This window comes from Platalea leucorodia, assembly GCF_965183815.1.
Source record: "Platalea leucorodia genome assembly, chromosome: 2".
Classification (NCBI taxonomy): Eukaryota; Metazoa; Chordata; class Aves; order Pelecaniformes; family Threskiornithidae; genus Platalea; species Platalea leucorodia.
Window position 1 is genome coordinate 18,245,759 of NC_138824.1, and position 19,081 is coordinate 18,264,839.

General features: G+C 38.5%; 1 protein-coding gene across 1 annotated transcript in view; it reads left to right on the forward strand.

Moving 5' to 3' along the window:
• Nucleotides 1–19,081, forward strand: part of DDX10 (DEAD-box helicase 10) — a gene marked incomplete at its 5' end in the record, with an annotated part of 190,428 nt that overhangs the window by 41,132 nt on the left and 130,215 nt on the right. Inside the window, 2 exons of the mRNA XM_082337940.1 lie at nucleotides 6,217–6,305; nucleotides 14,490–14,967. Coding sequence (XP_082194066.1) covers nucleotides 6,217–6,305; nucleotides 14,490–14,967 — 567 coding nt within the window. The remainder of the gene's footprint in view (nucleotides 1–6,216; nucleotides 6,306–14,489; nucleotides 14,968–19,081) is intronic.

The window sequence follows — 19,081 nt, forward strand, 5'->3', positions numbered from 1 at the left end:
TGCAGAAAAAGACCCGGGGCAACAGGTTGTCCTAGTGGGCAACAGGCTGAACATGGGCCAACAATGTGCCTTTGCAGCAAAGAAGGCCAACCGCATTCTGGATGGCATTAGGCAGAGTATTGCTGGCAGGTCAAGGGGAGTGATTCTTCCCTTTCTCTCTACTCAGCCCTGGTGAGACACATTTGGAGTGCAAAGCTTGATTCTGAGCTTCCAGTGCAAGAAAGACATCGGCATTCTGGAGACAAGACTAATAAAGAACCACAAAGATGATTGAGCACTTGGAGTATCTCCTGTATTAGGAAGTATAAATTGGATGGAGTCAGAGTCTGCTGAGTGATGCCCAGTGACAGGAGAGGAGGCAATGGGCACAAATTTATGTACAAAAAAACTCCATTTAAACCCAAGAAAAAAAATTTTTATTGTGAGGGTGGTTGAACCCTAGAACAGGTTGCACAGAGAGGCTGTGCAGTCTCCGTTGTTGGATATTAAAAACTGGGTGTGTTCATGAGCAGCCTGCTCTAGCTGACCTTCCTTTGAGCGGGGGTTTGGACTAGATGATCTCCGGAGGTTCCTTTCAACTATTCTGTGATTCTGTAAAGCATAAAGCTGTTAAATCAGGGCAAATATATCTTTTTTCATCATGTATCCTTGGTAGCATGATGGAGAATAGGACTGTGTACCCTTTTCAGTTCAATAACCCTTTTGATTGAAGGGGATAGGTAAGTTGGTAGTTCTTCCTGAGAGTACTTTTCTTGGGGAGCTTATATAGAGCATTTTGAAACAATAATAATAATAATAATAATAATAATAATAATAATAATAATAATAGGTTACTGAAAAGTAGCAGATCTCATTCCTTGGCTTAAAAAGTTAGAAATATGAAACCACGTAGGCCTCACGTGCCCACTTTCTTAATCAATTTTTATTGTCGTATCTCCTGAATGTATGCAACAGTGTGTCCTTTCTCAGTGGTAAAATGCAATGCATGGAATAAAGTGTTTTAACTTTCATTTGGATTTAAATGAGAAGCCAAATAGCTTAGAATAGCTCTTCCAGGTAAGATGAAGTGTGCGAATGGAACTATGAATGGGATATCTTTGTTGTGCTGATTAATGTTGGGAGGCTCCGTGAACAATACGTGAACTTCACCAAGATAGAATCATAGGATAGAATCATAGAATCGTTAAGGTTGGAAAAGACCCTTAAGATCATAGAGTCCAACTGTTAACCTAGCGCTGCCAAGTCCACCACTAAACCATGTCCTCGATCACCACGTCTGCCCGTCTTTTAAATACCTCTAGGGATGGAGACTCAACCACTTCCCTGGGCAGCCTGTTCCAGTGCCTGACTACGCTTTCAGTGAAGAAGTTTTTCCTAATATCCAACCTAAACCTCCCCCGGTGCAGCTTGAGGCCATTTCCTCTCGTCCTGTCACTTGTTACTAGGGAGAAGAGACCGACCCCCACCTTGCTACAACCTCCTTTCAGGTAGTTGTAGAGAGCAATAAGGTCTCCCCTCAGCCTCCTCTCCTCCAGGCTAAACAACCCCAATTCCCTCAGCCTCTCCTCATAAGACTTGTGCTCCAGACCCTTCACCAGCTTCCTTGCCCTTCTCTGGACACGCTCCAGCACCTCCATGTCCTTCTTGTAGTGAGGGGCCCAAAACTGAACACAGTACTTGAGGTGCGGCCTCACCAGTGCCGAGTACAGGGGCACTGTCACCTCCCTGAGTGGTAGGGTAAAATGAAAAGGAGATTATGAATGCTTAAAGAGAGACTAAGAGTTGTAGCCTTTCTGTTGAACTGGGATGTAAAACGAGGCAAGTTGCAATATTTAAAACTCTTTAAATTGAGGTTTGTCTCACCTAACTTTAGATGTCCTATGTGAGCTAGTCTGCCTGAGCTTTCATTTATAGCTGATAGCGAGGAATAGGCACTTCTGGGATGCATCCTGACACAGATACCTTAAAAACCCTTTGGGATAGATGAATGGCAGTTTCTTTGCCCTGCGAAGGTGGCCTGCGTGACGTGACCTAGCTTGGTTGCCTGCAGTAGAGACACATACTGGGTCAGAGGAGCGTCATTCTTAACTTTCCTAAACAAGGAGTCTTAAATCAAAGTGCCTGAGGAAGTCAGTGGGAGCTTTGTGAATAAAATATCTAAGGCAACGTTCAAGGGAGTACTTTTAGAACTATTTTGGGCATTTAGGTGTCCCAGGTTTTTGTAGTGCCTGAAGTATTACTTGTAGCATGTGGAATGTCAGCGTACGCTCCATCCTAACGTTGCACAGGCCAGATGTACTGGTGACACACAGCGATCATCTGCGACTGCCACAGGAAGTCGCGGCTACGCCAGTTTGTATCAGGAGTGACAGAGCAGCTGGTTGGGGGAGGACGGGAGGAGGAGGAAGCCAGCATCATCTTACTTGGAATGAAAATACTAACAAACCGCTGTGTTTCCGGCTTTGGCTTTTTAAGATCTCTTAAAAGGCAGAGAAAGATCATTCTGAATTGGGCAAAAGAAAATAATGATAAAGTTTCAAAATAGCACAAGAATAAAATCAAACATGGGCCATCTGTCAGTGTTACAGATAAAAAATTAATTTTGAAATTTTTTGATTGCCATTTAATTACCCTTTCAAGCCATTTTTTCTTGCAATTTTTCATTTATGGGTGGCAGTGCAGCATCATCTTGCAGACAAACTGTACGTACATTCAGTTTTTGAAAATCTTGAAGTATGGACAAGTGGTTTATCACAGAAGTGTCCCTCCTTAATAAGATTTAAGTATGAGTGTTTAGACATACTATGCAAATGTGTCCCAGTAGTCAATGTGAATAAAACAATAAAAATAATGCAAATGAAATCCTGACCTTGGATCCTTATCTGGAATGCTGGATTTCTCAAAGGCGCGGGCGTTGTGCTGTTTATCCTGTCTGTTGCAAGCTGCCAAATTCTTGACATTTGTAAGAAATAAATTCCCTACCTGAATGGATCAGATAGCAGTGAAACAGCATAGCTATGCACAGAAGTTCACACAGGATATAGTTTACTGTGTTGAGGGCATGAGGTCTAAGCGATTGTGTCCTCTAAGCTTGTTGATTTACTTCAAGATGCTTTTACTTTTGTTTAAAAAAAAAAGAAAAAGCAAGAAAGCAAATTCTTGATTGCTAATTGCTTCAATAGACCTCAAGGTTAATTTGATAGGACGTGGTTCCTCTGCTGTTGCTTGGAAAGAGAGAGGGTGAATCAGATTGGGGCTCCTTTGAAACCTTTGCATTTCCTCGGATGGACTGATGCTGCCTTTTGGCATTTCTTGTAATTTTAATATTTAATATATCAACTCATCCAGTTCTGAAAAACAGTTTAAAAAAGAATGTGTTTTTCTGGCTAGTTTGAATGTGACTGTGTAGCGGGTACTGGGACACTGAAGTGATGTCTGTCCGTTAAGTTATTCATCGCACCCAGAGGGACATGCAGGGTGTTACAGCCTGAGATTCCAGTCGTGCCCTGTTACTTTGAATTCTCTCAAAATGGCACATAAATTGAATTGTGTATGTGTTAATATTTAAAATGATTATCCAAGAAATACATCAATAAATCAAAATTCAATTGTAGCAAATTAGTAAAGCACAGTACTTGTTGCCTTATTTATTTCGAGTGCTTGTACAAGAATCTGAGGTGGTTTTGTGGGCCTTCAGCTACTATTGCAATAGAGCTGTAATATGTTTCTGATGCTCAACCATAACATTTTCCATAATGGTATAAGTTAATTCATATAATATTTTTGTAACGTTCAGTTGTTAAAAAACCCTTGAAAGTGATAGCAAAACAGCAAAAATAGCAGTGGACAACAGCAATTGATAAAAGAGCAGGAAAAAAGTTCAGACTGACTAAACTTCTCCCTCAGGTGTCCAGTGTGTGTGTGCAGAGTGACCAAGTCTTAGGAGAATTGAATAAAATCCTAGAGGGATGACAGTATTTTAGAAGTGAAGGTACTGAAATCAAATCAAAATCAAAGAAGTCATTTGCTCTTTCTGTACTTCATCTCTCTTGTAAAGTAAAACAACTCTTCTATGCTGTATCTAACTTTTCTAGTTTGGGTGTGAGCTCTTGGAATAGGGAATATCTTTTGTTGGAAGTGTTCACATTGCCTAAAATAACAGAGAATGAGGTCAGCCGAAGACTTTAATCATCATTATATTACTATTGAATGATCTTGGAAGCCTCTTACCTTAATTACATGCCCATTTCTTTGAACATAGAGTAATACCATCCTGCCTACAGTCCATGACAAACTTGAAAAATTGTTTCGAGTCTGAGTGGGCTGAACCCTGTTGACAGCTGGTAGATGCAAGTTAGAACACCTGGCATTCGTGTGGTGGTTCATTGTTCGTTATTGTAGGCCTTGATACATGTGCAAAAGGTGTGTTCTTTCTGCCCCTTATCTATCATTTATTAATTTCTAGAACATGTGTACCAAAGAAATACTGGTAAGGTAAGTGGATGGCTTTATAGGTTATCCAAAAGGCAGAATGAGATTTCTACCTTGTGGCATGTAGTGACTCATATAGATCTTCAGATCTGTAGATGTTGCAACTCTCAGATTCACAGGAAAGCTACTTCTTGTTTAACCTGCTTTTTCCCATCTGCCACTACAGAGAAAGAAGAGGCTCTGTCATTTAGTTTTGTCACTGCTTGCTAGACAGCAATAAATTAATGATATCTGTGACATTTGAAGCCTTTTCCCGAAGGTTCTAGATATCTTCATAAAATGATTAAGAATTTAATGTGAGCAAACAAGTATTTTATTCTACAGCTTATTCTTGGTAGTGGCTGAATGGATTGTGCTAACACCTTCCACTGCTAAAATTAATTGAAAGAAATAATCTGGACAGGAAACTTTACCCAAAAACTTAGCATTTGGAAAAATAAGCAAATGAAAATTTACTTCTGTAACGAGGTGTTGGGCAGACTGAAAAGTACATCTCTTAGCACTACATATTTTACAATTAATAGTTGTTGTTTCAGTTTGCTAAGGGGAAAAGTATGACTTTATGACGTTGCCTAATTTACTGTCTTATCTTTATTTTCACCTCTGGAAATGTTTTTTCTCTTATATGCATTTAAAGAACCGCTGTAAGAGATCAATGCTCCTAACTGTTGGGTCTTTTCCTTCTCTATCTCAGGTTAACATGAAATAGATTTTTTTAATTCCGCCTGAATTATTAATACAATAATTTTCTCTGACAGGTGCCTGTACATAGCAGAACAAAGGTGTGATTGTAGTATGCTTGAATATAACCCTATGAGCTTAATTTGCTATTGTTACTAGTGTTTGCTGGTTTAAGCCTCGCGATAGGAGTTTTGGCATGTGTTAGAAATTAGGTTACAAAGAATAGAAATCCAAGGATCTTTTTTGATGCTTAAAATATTCCAGTATTTATGCTGCTGCTGAGAGGCAGAAATAGACTACGTAAAAAAAAAAAACATGAGAAGAATAAGCATCTTTCCTTTTGGGAAGGATGGAGGGGAAAATACAATACAAGATGAAGTTATTCTGTTATGCAGTGCTTCCAGCTTACTTGGTGAAAGTCTGGCATTAATTGAAACTTCAACCTTGGACTGGTCTTAGTAAATGTTGTATAGTGAATTTATGTTGGTCAGCTGAGTTGCATTCATTGACTGTGTGTATGTGATGAGCTGATGGCAAATGCAAGGTAATATGAATTATGCTAGGCCACAGTGAAAGGCAGCTATGTTGAATTGAATCACATTCTTTTAGTGTCTAAGACTGTCAGGACGCCTTAGATTGATAGCAACACAGTCTGTTCATGCTTCCACATAACACAGAGGTCAGAATAGCATAGCAACATTCAGAAAAGCTGGGAGGAAAAAAAAAAATTGAATCAGTGATGTTTCCTCCTGACTAGTTTGCTGTATTTTCTTTCTAGCAAAAATAACATGACATACCGTTGGGAAATTCAGCCAATTAATGTGCATTTAATGAAATATTTGAATACTTGAAGTCGCATCACTTCTGTAGTACTGATAAATTTTGGCTGATGGGTATTAAGTAAAAGAATTTCCGTCTGAAATTGATGGTAGACCACTTAATAATGGAATTCTATTTTGTGTTTAGAGCAACAGTATAATGTTAGTTTCATGTGTTGGTAACTGAAGGTTTCTTTTTTGTTAAATACTCTTATTTTTCTTTCAGTGTTTTGTATCCTACTTGCGTTCAGTTTACTTAATGAAGAATAAGGAAGTATTTGATGTTTTCAAATTGCCTCTAGCAGAATATGCCCTGTAAGTATGATCGACTTGGAAAGTGAAAACTGTATAGTGAGAAGTTTTGCAGTGTATGATAGCTTTAAATAGCTGTTTTGACTATGTTAATACGCAGAATTGGACAGTCTCATAATGTGTTTACAGTTTCATGTTTATGCTGTGCTTTTGCATATTTTCAAAGACATTCTAAATAGAACTTCTGTGTAAAAACAGTGTATCTCTACAAAGAGAAATAACTCTTACAGTACATTTGCTGTGTACAATAGAAGACAAAACTTGTGAAGTAAAAGGATAGAGAACAATAGGTTTTTGAGTTTTTTATTTTTCAGATTCGCCCTTCAGCCTTATAGCTAAATGCCAACCTGTAAAGTGTATTATTTAAAAAGAAACTGGAGTATCTAAAGATGGTACATTGCAGTCTCATTTTGAGTGCGATTGGCATGTTGCTCCTTGGACATAAATTACTTTTCAGAAGATTCAGTGCACTTGGTAAAGATGAAACATCTGCACTGGACTGAATAGCATCTATTTTACTATGTCTATTTTTGTACATATACGTGAACCATTCCACATTTTGTATGGGAGGGAAATTAATTTTGACAGGTTGACTTTACAGATGACAACCATCTGAGATTGTTTTAAGATGTGAAGTTTTTGAATAATCTCATGGGACATAGGATAGTCAGAAGGGAGCAGGAAGGTGCTCAAAGATGCATGGTAAATTAATTTTATGTCTCTGGAATTTCATGCAGAGAAGACTTAAGTCTTCAAACTTGTCAGCACGTGGCATAATGAACTAAAATGTGACAAATTAGTAGACTGTAGAACACCTGGTCTTCCTGTGCTGTGCAGCAATTAACATGATTATGTTTTTTAAGGTACATAAGCCTATTATAAAAGATGCTTTCTTACTTTATGGACTGAGAAATTTTTAAAAAGGAGAACTAGCAAAAACTTGAAAAATTTCACTACGTGCGTTGCCTGGCCCTTCACCCGTGTGGTTAGTCAGCTTCTTTAAAACCTTATTGTAGGTCTTACTGTGCTGACCGTAAAGGGCTAGTGGCAGAAGGTTGGGACTAAGAGGGATGACCACACAAATTTAACCAGCGTGTTAAGAAATGAACTGACAGATGGTGGTAATGCTGAATTTTCAGAATCCCAGTGCCTCTTTCTGGATTTCAGCATGGTGTGCCATCTAGTGTCTGATATCGTCGTGGACAGAGTAGTCCAGTTTTGTTCTTCTCAGGCCTCTGTGCCAGGATTTGGTCCTTCATCAAAGTGAATTCTAATCTCAGCTTTGTAAAGTTACTCGTAAGTCATTCCTGTATTAAAATGGAAGAAACCAGACAGTTGTTTGGAGAAAGTAGGAGAGGTTTAGTCAAGACTGTGAAATATATGGAAGCGTAATCAAAAAGTCAGAAGGTAATAAATCTGGGAGATAATTTGGGGATTCTGTTCTAAATGAACAGTTTGTTGGCACTCTTCTTCCCCACTCTCCAGACTGCTAGTTTGCCTGAATACACCCTGCAGTCCCCTGGCTTTCAATTCAGTGCACATCCACTATAGAGTGGATCAGTCAGCTTAATTTATCTGAAAGGCCCTCAAAGTCTGGTACGTTTGAATTGCACATTCAGAAGCAACCTTGGTTTACGTTCTGCACTCAAACTCATGGCAAAACCTGGAATGAGAATCCTTTCTTCCCTTTACTTTCTCTGTGTATTCTCTGAAAAGTATTCCAGCCTTTCTGTGGAGATTTACTGCTAGCTTGATAGATGTTACTCCACTAAAAATTCTGCAGAGAAAATAGGCTGCTTAATACCCCTGTCAGGTTTGCATTTCAGTCTGGCAGGCTGTTGCCCACTTTCTCCATTGCTCTCTTGCCTGGCTTGTCTGTGCACTGTGATTCTCTTAAGCTCTGTTGATAGAGTCTGCAGAAAAGCAGTAGTAGTTTTGATTTTTATATATTATATAAAATTATTTATATATCTAGAAAACAATATATATATAAAAAATAAAAAGTGTGTGTGTGTGCATATCTATACATAGATGTATTATAGAGGCTGATCACGTTTAAGCTATGGTACGTTAGTGTTCTCTCCAGTATTCTCTCATTACAAATGGCTATCAAGAATAATATGCTGGAGGAAGACTTCCACAGGCCTTGTGCTAACATAGGCAGCCTTTAAGTTTGGTGAAGGAGAACCTTGATGTTTGCATAAAAGAGAAATTTGTCTTTTCATTGCAAAGGACAGCTTTGAAAACATAAGAAAATGTAAACAAACAACAGGGTGGAAAGGAATAATTAGTTAGTCTGGCCTCCTGGATAGGAGACAAGGTAAAGAGGAAGCAGGGATTCAAAATATTTTACTTCTCAGGAACTTTATTTTGTTAAATGCTAACATACATATATCAGTCTCCAGGGGCAGATCTTAACAGGCGAGTGTGCTGGATGGACAAGTTAGTCACAGCTCTAAGGGGCTGCCAAGGAAGGTAATTTCCTCCGTGAATTTCATCGTGTCTTCCAGGAGGAATGCAGCGTATTTTTCTCTGTTTATTCCTGTAGTGGTACATAAAGAATAAATAAAGCAGGTTGAAGCCAAGTTATTTGGGAAATGCCTGATACACGCAACTTAGTACCCAGCTAATTTTGCAAGTATTGCTTACAGATGAGTGTTACAAAGCAGTAGGTAGCTGCAGGTGCTGTCAGGTCTGAAATGGGTGATACCAAGATGCATGATCCATCTGTCCACATCTGTCTGTCCTCTCATTGACCAGGGGAAGCACCCACTGCACTCTCACCCCAGTCCCCCTGGCTGTGGATGTAGACCTGACCCTTAACTGCATGGTCAGGGCAGAGAGTTTGGTTCGTTGTCTTGCTCTGGCTGCCATGAGCAAGTGCAGGGCTGCCTGTCACGTCCCCCAGACAGCGTCCATCGTAGGCTTTGCACATCTCATCATCCCTTTGCTGGTTCTTGTCCCTCCTTGCTGCCCTTGTGTTTCCTTTTCTAGACCCCCGTCTCCTTCCAACTAAAAAGCCTGCCCCTAATTACTGTTTTCCAATTGTTTCCAGTCTTCATACACCTGTAACCAGACTTCTCATGCTGTTACCTAGTTAATCTCAGCCTCATATGGTATTACTCATATGGACCTCAGTATTCCCTCCAGTGATCTGTAGAGTGGGCATTTCTCATGCAGCTCCCCCTCAACCACCTGTGAGATCCAGCCATCCCTTTCTGAGCTTTCTGTAACTACTTCTGTAAGCTTCTGAGCTTTCTGATCCTGCCATGCAGATCTCTGAACAAGCTGTAGTCTCCTCTCTGGAAGTCCAGGATCATTATTCTCTTAGTCATCATCCTTGTTTCTTCTAGGATCTTGAACTACCTTTTCTCATTGTGCAGCCAAGCCTGCTATTGACCTTCACTCACCTTAGAAGTAAATATACTTGCATATGCATGAGTAGCAGTTCCAGGAGAGTGCATCTGACAGTTGGCTAATCCAGCTAACTTGGAGAAATGGTCTTTAATGCACTCCAGAAATCTCTGTTACTTGTGCTCTGCTGTATTGACCTTTGAGCAGGTGTCAGGTACCAAGAGCACCAGGGCCTGCAACTGCGGTGTGGAGGCTTCTTTTACTTTTGTAGAGAAGGCTACATCTCAGTCTTCTAAGCGATTGGATTCCAACCATGACAATCCTCTTTGTTGGCCTTCTTTTAATTTTTAAGTGTCACGAGTTCCTAATCTGCACCTAGATTTCCAGTCCTTCCAGTCTCTTTGATCCTGACCCATAACTCTTGATTAGATTGGTTCTCATTATTTGTGGAGTGCTATGCATTTGAGCTCCTTAATGTAGCGGGCTAAAGCTGGCTAGTCAAATAAATAACACAGCAAAAGCAATTTATCTGTTCATTTTGGTTATTAATCAGACCATCTGGAAAGCCTGTTAATTCAGATTTGCGTCACTTCAGTTGATTTGATTTCTCCTGTTTTCAAATGGTTGCTCATCCTGTCTTCTGAAAACATTTTAAATGTTAAATGTAGATGTAGCATATATTGCAAGGCAAGTAATATACATTTCTTCTCTTGAAATAGCTTCTGGGAGTATTTAACCTTTTTCAGGCTATTTTAAATCTTTGTCTGAACCTGTTCTACGGTAAAAGAAATCACTGTGCTATGTTATCATGTGTTCAAATCATTCTGAACAAGTTCACTAATGGAATATGTCTTATATTTAGTAAATGTAGTAACTTAGTACTAGAATGAAGCATTAACTTGTGTAAAATTGTTGTGTGGCAGTTCTGCAGAAGTGACTTCAGATTCTTTACAACTGGCTCATTTCAAAAAGGACTGGAAATCTAGGTGAAGATTAGGAACTCCTGTGACACTTAAAAATTAAAAGATTGTACTGGTCTTAAATTTCCTGTTTAATTTGATTTGTGCAAGGACAGATTTTGCTCTGAGTGTCTAAGATTCCATCTTTTTAAAGAGTTGAGAGGTGCCCAGCTTTTCAGCCAATCCAAATAGTCATAGTGAAGTTACCATGTTAATGTGAACATCCTCAAGATCTCCGTACAAGCATAATTAATAAACCTCAGAAAAGACAGTATTTTAAGTCTGATACACCATTCATTTGAATTAATTTTAAAAAATGTTTACTAATATTTGATTTTCCTTATTCAATAGCAAACAAAAATGGTATTCCTCTTAAAGCCATACAATGTTCTTTCTTTGGAGTTTTACTCTTTTAACTTATTTCCCAAAAATAATTGTCAATTTGCTTTGAAGGAAGTACCTGAGCATTGTAGGTGTTTTGTTCAGTTACTTCTATGCATTCCCTGATCAGTGTTAGGGAATGATGATGTCTGGCCATTTCAGTTTCTGTTGATAAACAGAACTGTCAGCTGTGCTTTCATTTGTAGTAGCAAAATAATCCATTGGTTTCAGCATTGCTTTTAGAAGGTGATTTAAAATGTCTTTCTGTAAGAGCTTACTCCCAAGAAGTCATTGCATTTCACACCAAAATATGAAACGGGATTGTTTTTTGGTTTGTCAGCTGAATTTGTGTTGCCATTTTAAGGCTACCATAGTCTGAGGACTACACTGTGGTGTTAGCATGTTTTTAGTGTTCTGTGTTAGAATTTATGAAATCTTACTAAATAACTTACCTGTTTTTTGTCTGTCTTTATGAGAAAACCTTGCACATTTCTTATTCCAGAAGAGCGCGTGAATGCTAGCACTAAAATCAAAGCATAGATGTGACTTCAGTCAAGAGTAGGATTGTGGTCTGAGTGGCATCTAATGAATTAATGAAAACTAATATTGCCCTTTCTAGTTGATGGAAAGAAAAACTGGCTCATATATTCAGGTTTTTTTTTGTTTGACTGAACTCTAGATTTGGCAAAAGATTTAAGAAATAAATTCTGAAGAAACTGTCGAATCTTACAGCATGAGGAAACTTTTAGCAGTAGTAGAATGTTTGTCCCAAATTGTTCTCTGTTTAAAAAGAGGCAGTAATGAGCCAAAATGCTGACATTTCTTTGAGAGGTTATGTAATTAAAAGTGTTTGGGGATTGTTTGTACACAACTTTGTTTACACTTATCTACTATTACTTTTTTACCAAATGTGACCTTAATACCTTCTCTCTTCCCCAAGTCTAAGGGCTGTATTCTTTTGGTTCAGATGCCATTTGAATTCTGATAGCACTGGTCTTTTTGGTAGGGTTGCTAAGCAGTGTAGAAAAATTGGCCAATACTAACAGATAATTAATTTTATGCAGTTATTAAAGAAAGACATTAGTGCAGAACAGCAATCTGGTGGGTGGGATTTCATATTTGAATGAGAAAAGCTGTGCTGAAGTCTCCTCCACATCATGGGCTGCTCTTTTTGACTTGTCTTTTTTAACTTTTCCTAGGGAGAGAGTAGTTTCTTCACCTTGTCAGACTTTTCTCTGCAGCCATGATGCTGATCTCTGATACTAGCTCTGGAGACATAGAAGAGAAGCTGTGATAAAATTGGAGTTTGCAGCCCTGTGTACGTTGTTGCCTATGTCTGTCTGCATGAGAAAGAGAAATGAACAGAGATGGTGTAGTTTCCATACAGTACTATTACTTGCAATACTTTGTCAACAGCTGATGGCAATACTTTATGTAGAATAATGTTGTGAAATCCACAAAAGCAAAGAAGTGTTTCTCTTGCAAAGGATTTTTTTTTGCTACATTGATCCCCTTTCTGAAGAGGTTGCACATTCATTGACATTGCAGCAATCTGTTTATACGTGTTTTACTGTTCCTGGTGTTAAGGCCCAATTCCATGTTTGAATCTCCGCCAGCTGCTGCTGTGAAGCATTACATCTGCTTTGTTTGGTTATTTTTGTTTCAGTTAGTCAATAGGCCAAACTTTAACACCTAGTTTCATTGCAAAGGTAATTAGCGTTAGCTGTCAAACACTGAAACAAGTTTAAGATTGCTGGTTGCTCCAATTTCAGTTCCCAAATGTGTTGTGTTATCCTCTCAGCAGTGCACTATCAGTAAATGTGCAAAATGCATTGGATAAAAACTTACTTAGATTTTTTTTTTTTCATAAAATTCTATTTGCTTTACTAGTGCTGTTAATTGTTTGTAGAAGAACAGTATTGGGTTATCAGAAATACTTAAACAAAATTAACTTTACATTAAAATTAAGGCTTTATTTATTGAAAAACTTGTTCCTCATCCTAACAGTGTGAGCTGGTTTTTGGGTGCGTGTCCACTTTTCAGTGTTTTAACCTGTGGCCAGTACCAAAACTGCCCCATTTAACCACAGCTGTGGTTGCATTGTTTTTTTTTATTTTTTTTGTTTGTGTGTTATTTAAGCAGGGTGCCTCTCCTGTTGGCTACTCTGTCCTGTTGGCTACCATTAATAGTTCAAGGCTCTCCAGGGCCTATAGTCCACTCTTGCTGCTCTGCAGTACTGTTTGGATGCTTCATGGGCTGTTCATAATGACATTTCCACCAGGGAGTGTAGATTTGATTTTTCTCCTGTGACATAACTCAGGTTTCTTTATTCAGAACTGTGTGGTGAAGAGAAGACATAATGCTGTCTACTTGAAATGAGCAGCATTGAGAGGAGAGGCGGTGTATAACTGTGCATAATCTGAATCAAAAGAGACTGGCCTTCTATATCTGTGTGGGCACGTTTTAGTTGGTTAAATACTTTGTCTTTGCTAAGTGTACGTACGAGCCCTGAGTATTACAAACGCTATCAGTTCTGTATTGTGTGTTTTCAAATGTAGCTGTGATCTCCGTGTGTTTCTTGCGCAGTACCAGTGTCTCCCCACGTTTTTTATTCACTTAATGAGAAGTCTCATGAACTCTGAAAGAGACTTAAATACTGCTTATTTGGATTTGACAGGGTCAGGTGTAGTAATAGTGGGCAATTATGAAGTTTACTGAAGTCAAACGGTCTGTTGGAGACAGAGTATCTGTTCCCATGCAGTGCTCTCCAGTATTGTTGCTATACAGTATTTTTGCTTTTTGGCTGATTTTTTCCCCTTAGAGTATTAGTATAACTTTGAATTGTTGTGAATAACTGGGTGAAATAATAGTATTGTTGACACTGCTAGTTACGTACACCGTGAAGGTAAAGCATTGCTGTGGAGGGATGCAGGCAGGTGAGATTTCCTTTAAGGGAGAAATGTCTCTCACTTAGCTTTTTCTGCAATTAGTCATTTATCCATACTGTGTTCTTCTAATCTTTCCGTCACTGCGAGATGGCGGGGATCATGTTCTGGGTGCACTTTTAGCAGTGAAGGACACTGACAGAGATCAGTGCTGTCTCGGTCCTTGACATGACACCTGTGTATCTTCAATACCAAATTACATCGGTGTTTCTTCCACCATATTTAACTGTGAATCACAGATAATTTGCTCTTGTCTACAGCTTTTCAGATTCTTTGTTTGCTTTCTTTCCTGGGAGGATTTGTAACTGTTCTTGAGAGTTCTCAGTTGTTTCATCTTCCTTCCTCTCCCAATGTTCACTTGCATTTTTAAAGCTAGATTGTCCTTTTGTAGACTAAATATTGTTTTGTAAATATGTTGGTCAAAATGTATCAATATGAATTACCATAATTAAAATCGAATCACTTGAGCCATCCATGAGGGCTTCTAATTTAGTCAAATTTTCTGTATCTACTTTTCAGATTAATTTATGTTTAATTCCATGCTTTAGATCACTTGGTCTTGCAATGGCACCTCGTGTGAGATTTCTTCAAAAAGCTCGGAAACAGCTGTGTGCGAATGAGGCAGCTGATGGGACGGATCAGTTGAAGGAGACAGAGGAAAATAAGAATACCCCTTCCTCGACAAACAAGGAAGGAGTGGAGAAATGCGGAACTAATTTCAGTGGAAAGGTGTCTGTTAACAAAAGAAAAGAAAAGGAGAGAAGAAAAGAAACTGAGGAATGTTCTGCTTCCAGTGAAGGTGCTGAGGAGAGTGGTGAGTCTGAGGAGGAATCGAAAGAGGTATCTGAGGAGGAGGAAAAAGAAGTTCCTGTACCAAGCAGGGTTCCAAACCCAGACGCCTTGCAGTTCTTTGAAGATGACGATGACGACGACGACGACAATGATGATGATACTAAAGATCTTGATTTGCTGACAGTGAAACGACGGAATGTTTTTGGTGTGGAATCTAAAGATAATCCAGCACCGGTAAGTTCACTTTATAGTAAGGCTTATGAATCTCAATGATTTTATATTGAACATACTCCAAGTAAGGAGGAGGAGAAAGGAGAAAATTCTGCTCTTAGCAGAATACTTGCTGAAGTCAGATGTGTTGTCGATATATATCAGAGGTCAGAATTGCTCCCAAAAGATAAGTGGTGTGACTTACGTTTTTATCATTTTATGTTATTAGCAGAAAGTAATTTTATTTGCATAACGAATATCCTTGTAGTTGCTTTAATTTATGAATAACATGATTTGAATACCTGGGAAATTTTGACAGTTTTAATTCTTATCACTTACTAGTTTGCTTTTACCTCTCTAAAATAGCTGCCCCTTTCAGTCATAATGTTGATGCTGTGCCGCCGTTTATGGCACTGGGAAGCAAACTGCAGTGCATGATGAGCCACTTCCTGATACAAATCGTCACAAATGATCTTTACAATAATGTAACCTTCAAACCACGATTGTAACTTTCAGCAGGACCTTTGCTATTAGGAACTGAGCTGGTATTAGAGAGAGAGAGAGAGAGAGTGCATGCACTTCTTGTAAAGCATGGTTATAAAGGCTTATTAAAAGTATTCATGTAGATCCTTGGCAAGTAGCTTTATAATTCAGGATTTCTCTGTGCTTGGTGATAACTCAGGATTTCTCTGTGCTCGATGTTCTGAGAAATGTTGCTTTCATTTAATCTTTAAATAAGGTGTTATAGTAAGGATGGTTTTGTTTGGTGTTTTTTTTTTTTTTTTAGTTATTTCTATAAAGCAGATTTGGTATGTGCATATTGTGAATTTTTTGTGTATCCTTTGCTATATAGCAACTATATCGCTGTAGTAAAGAGATCCAAGTAAATTACCCATCTGCTTCAGCAAGATGTTTTTCTGAACTTAAATGCATGCAAGGGGAGCCTCCTGTTAAGCAAAGTATTTGTTTTTCCAACTGGTATTTTAAATCTTTCTTTTTCTGTGCTGTTACTTAACAGTGCAGGGCATTTGTCATGAACTTATGCTAATCAGCCCACCAGCTGCATTTAAAAGCAGCATCTTTCCTTTAGTATTTAGTGAAGTGTTATAAACTAGTTTTATCAGCTAACTTTGTCGAAGGTGAGCAGTTGCTGGGTGGTAACCTAACCACCGCCTGCACTCCCGCCTCTCCGGTCAGGAGGCTGCCGCAGGTTGCCCTCTTGTCCCGGAACTACCGGGGCATAATAATGAAATATTTAGTTATTCTTCTAAGCAGTTGTGAACAAAAAAATCAAAAGTTTCAAGATCTGTGTCATTAAAGAACGTAAATATAATTTAAATAATCTCCTACAGAAATGCTTACGGTAGTGCAATATGTAATTTTTAGAAAGCAGAAATGCAGATCATACTATGCCTAACTGTGGGATCTAGTCTTGATCGATGCATATGGTAGTGTGGTGGTTATTACCTTATGTTACTGTGAAAATTGATGATAAATTGTGGAATGCTTTAAATATAAGAATTCCATTTTCAGTAGGAATAAGAGAATAAAGGTTTCTATCACTAACTGTGTATTGTCTTTTAATGTTTTGGTATACAAAGGCACATAAAAGAAATTACATAGATTCAGGCATTGTGCATCTTATATTTCATGTGTATACCACAGCACCATGTTTTGTGGATGTTAAAAACAAATTGATATGTTGCAACACTTTTTATATTTTTTTTTTCCCATTTGTTTATTTTCTGGATAAAAATTTTGAAGTGATTATTGCTGCATTAAGGTAGATCAATTCATATTTAAAGAATTAAGAAGATTTGATTCCTCTGGGATGTGAGAAGCACCGAGCAGTGAGTGCCATTTTCCTGTTGCTGCGTGTTGGAGTGTCCTTCTTGGCAGGACTCAGAAACCAGTTTGACTACAGCGTACTGGATCATTGCTGCATTTCTAGGATGAGGCAGTGCATTAATTGATAGTATCAAATGCTGCAGAGGGTCTAGGAGTATGAACACAGAGTGTATCCTCGGCTAGATCAGTTAGGAGGGTTTTTTAAAATCTATTCTGTGTGCTAAATAAGGTAGGAGTCCTGTGGAAACATTTGTATGTGATCATCTAATTTGGAGATGATGAGTGCCCACAAAGGTTGAATTCAGTTTGCATTTATGCTTTTAATGTCTGTGATTGATTTTGCAATTTCACTATTCTTATGTTACGCTTATTGTTGGCAGCAAAGCAGTCCTGCTGCGATTGTTGAGCTTCAGGACGTTTTTGTAAATGGAAACGTTACATTCGGCTTCAATTCTTGAATAGCTGTTGTTGGAGACACCATTGCTTCCTTATCCCCGTGTCTTCCGTAGCCCCTCCAGAGGAAGAAGGAGCAAGAGGAGGTGTTAGGCTGGCTCCAAGCATCCTGTGTGGTGGTGTAGTGCCCTGACCTTCAGTCGCAGGTGGGGTGGGCTCATCCATCTCTAACAAAGGAAAGGAACTAGGCAAAAGGATCAAGGGTTATTTAAAATGATGATGGAATAGAAGGGGATTTGTGTGACTTTCTTAGAACATTTCGTTTTTGTTTAATGTCCATGGTACCCAACCTAACAGTGAAAGGTAGGTCATGGTGTGAAGTGAGACACATCCAATGTTAGTTCCTCTAATAGCACGACTTGCAGCTCGATTCCACTCTTTCATCTTTCCCTTTTTTAGTGTGGCCCTTGGCTGCGTGCGTACTCTCTCATTTTGTGACGACAGATACAAAGAAAAATCTGTTCTCTCTGCACTGCCGTATAAAAGAAGAAACCTTGGATAAGGTGAAAGACCTTGGCAGATATTAAAATTTTGTTATGAGCTTCTGAGCTCATTTTTTAAGAGGTACTCACTAGCTGCCCTATTTATGAATTTTATTTAAATATGTCAGGATTTTTAGTTGGTGATGTAACTCATGGGACTTATTTGGAAGTACAGTGTTCTTATGCATAGAAAGGAGGTCAGCTATATGCATAGAGCCATTAGCAGATATGCAGTATTTAGCTGTTGCATTAACATTATGGAAATTATTTTTTTAAAGTGCATTTAACAATATTAACAGTATTGATGTTGCAAAGACTGTAAGTACCCCCTGCTTACAAAATTTGTTTTTAATGCTAATTTTATGAAATTGGTTGTTGCATTTGGAAATGCAAAGGCTATACTTCTTAAACTTCAAACATTATTTATTTTGAGAACTAAGATTAAGCCTATAGTATTTTTTTTTTTCTTGGTTTTGTTTATACTTTAATTTTAGTCATCTTGTCAGGCATATCGCATACTGTCAGACTTCTGGTATTGAATTTTCTGGTTCAGGATAGAGAATATTAAACTACTGAGTTCTTAAGATTACTGTGACTCCCTCCCTGTTCCCCCATCTCTCGATTTATGGACCCCTAAAACTTTTTAAGTGGGATACTTACTGGCTGCTTCGAACCCTGTAGTAAGCATAAGCTTACAGAGGGCTGCCTTAAATAGTACCTGCAGATTCCTTGGAGTTAGCCTGGACTCTCGAAGAGCCTGCTGTTTGAATACTGTGGCTATGGAGGGAAATTATTTTATATGTCATGATTCTGTCTCAGCTAGCCGGCTTGCCTTGTAATCCACTAATATTACATACAATGACATTTTCTTACACTTCTCAGACACATGAACACTGTAAACTGAAACATTATGACCTGGACATGTACATATTTATAAAAGCAGGAGAGAATAGACACGAGTAAATCTCCCTAACTAGGGATGATAGAGGAGTCTATGCCAAGAAGCAGAGAGTGATAGCTAATTGTAATGTGGACTTCGCACAGAAAATGGATCAAGGAAACGTAATTCAGTGTGCACCAAAGCGAGGACATAGTCCTCTAGAATTTTCTTCTGTGATGTTGAGAAGAAAGCTTGTTACCACTCAGAGAAATCAAAATTAATTTTCAGAGTTGTGATTCATCTTGATTGCTTCTCTTACGTTGGCTTTTCCTTCTGAATGGGATTTCCTGTTCCATATTATGAGATAGATTTTTTTCGCCAGTCGTGTTTATATACTGCTTTTTCTGTGTGAAGCGTCTTCTCATTCCTCTTACCAGCTGTTGCTAGCTGTTTTTCTTATGCTTTCATATTAATT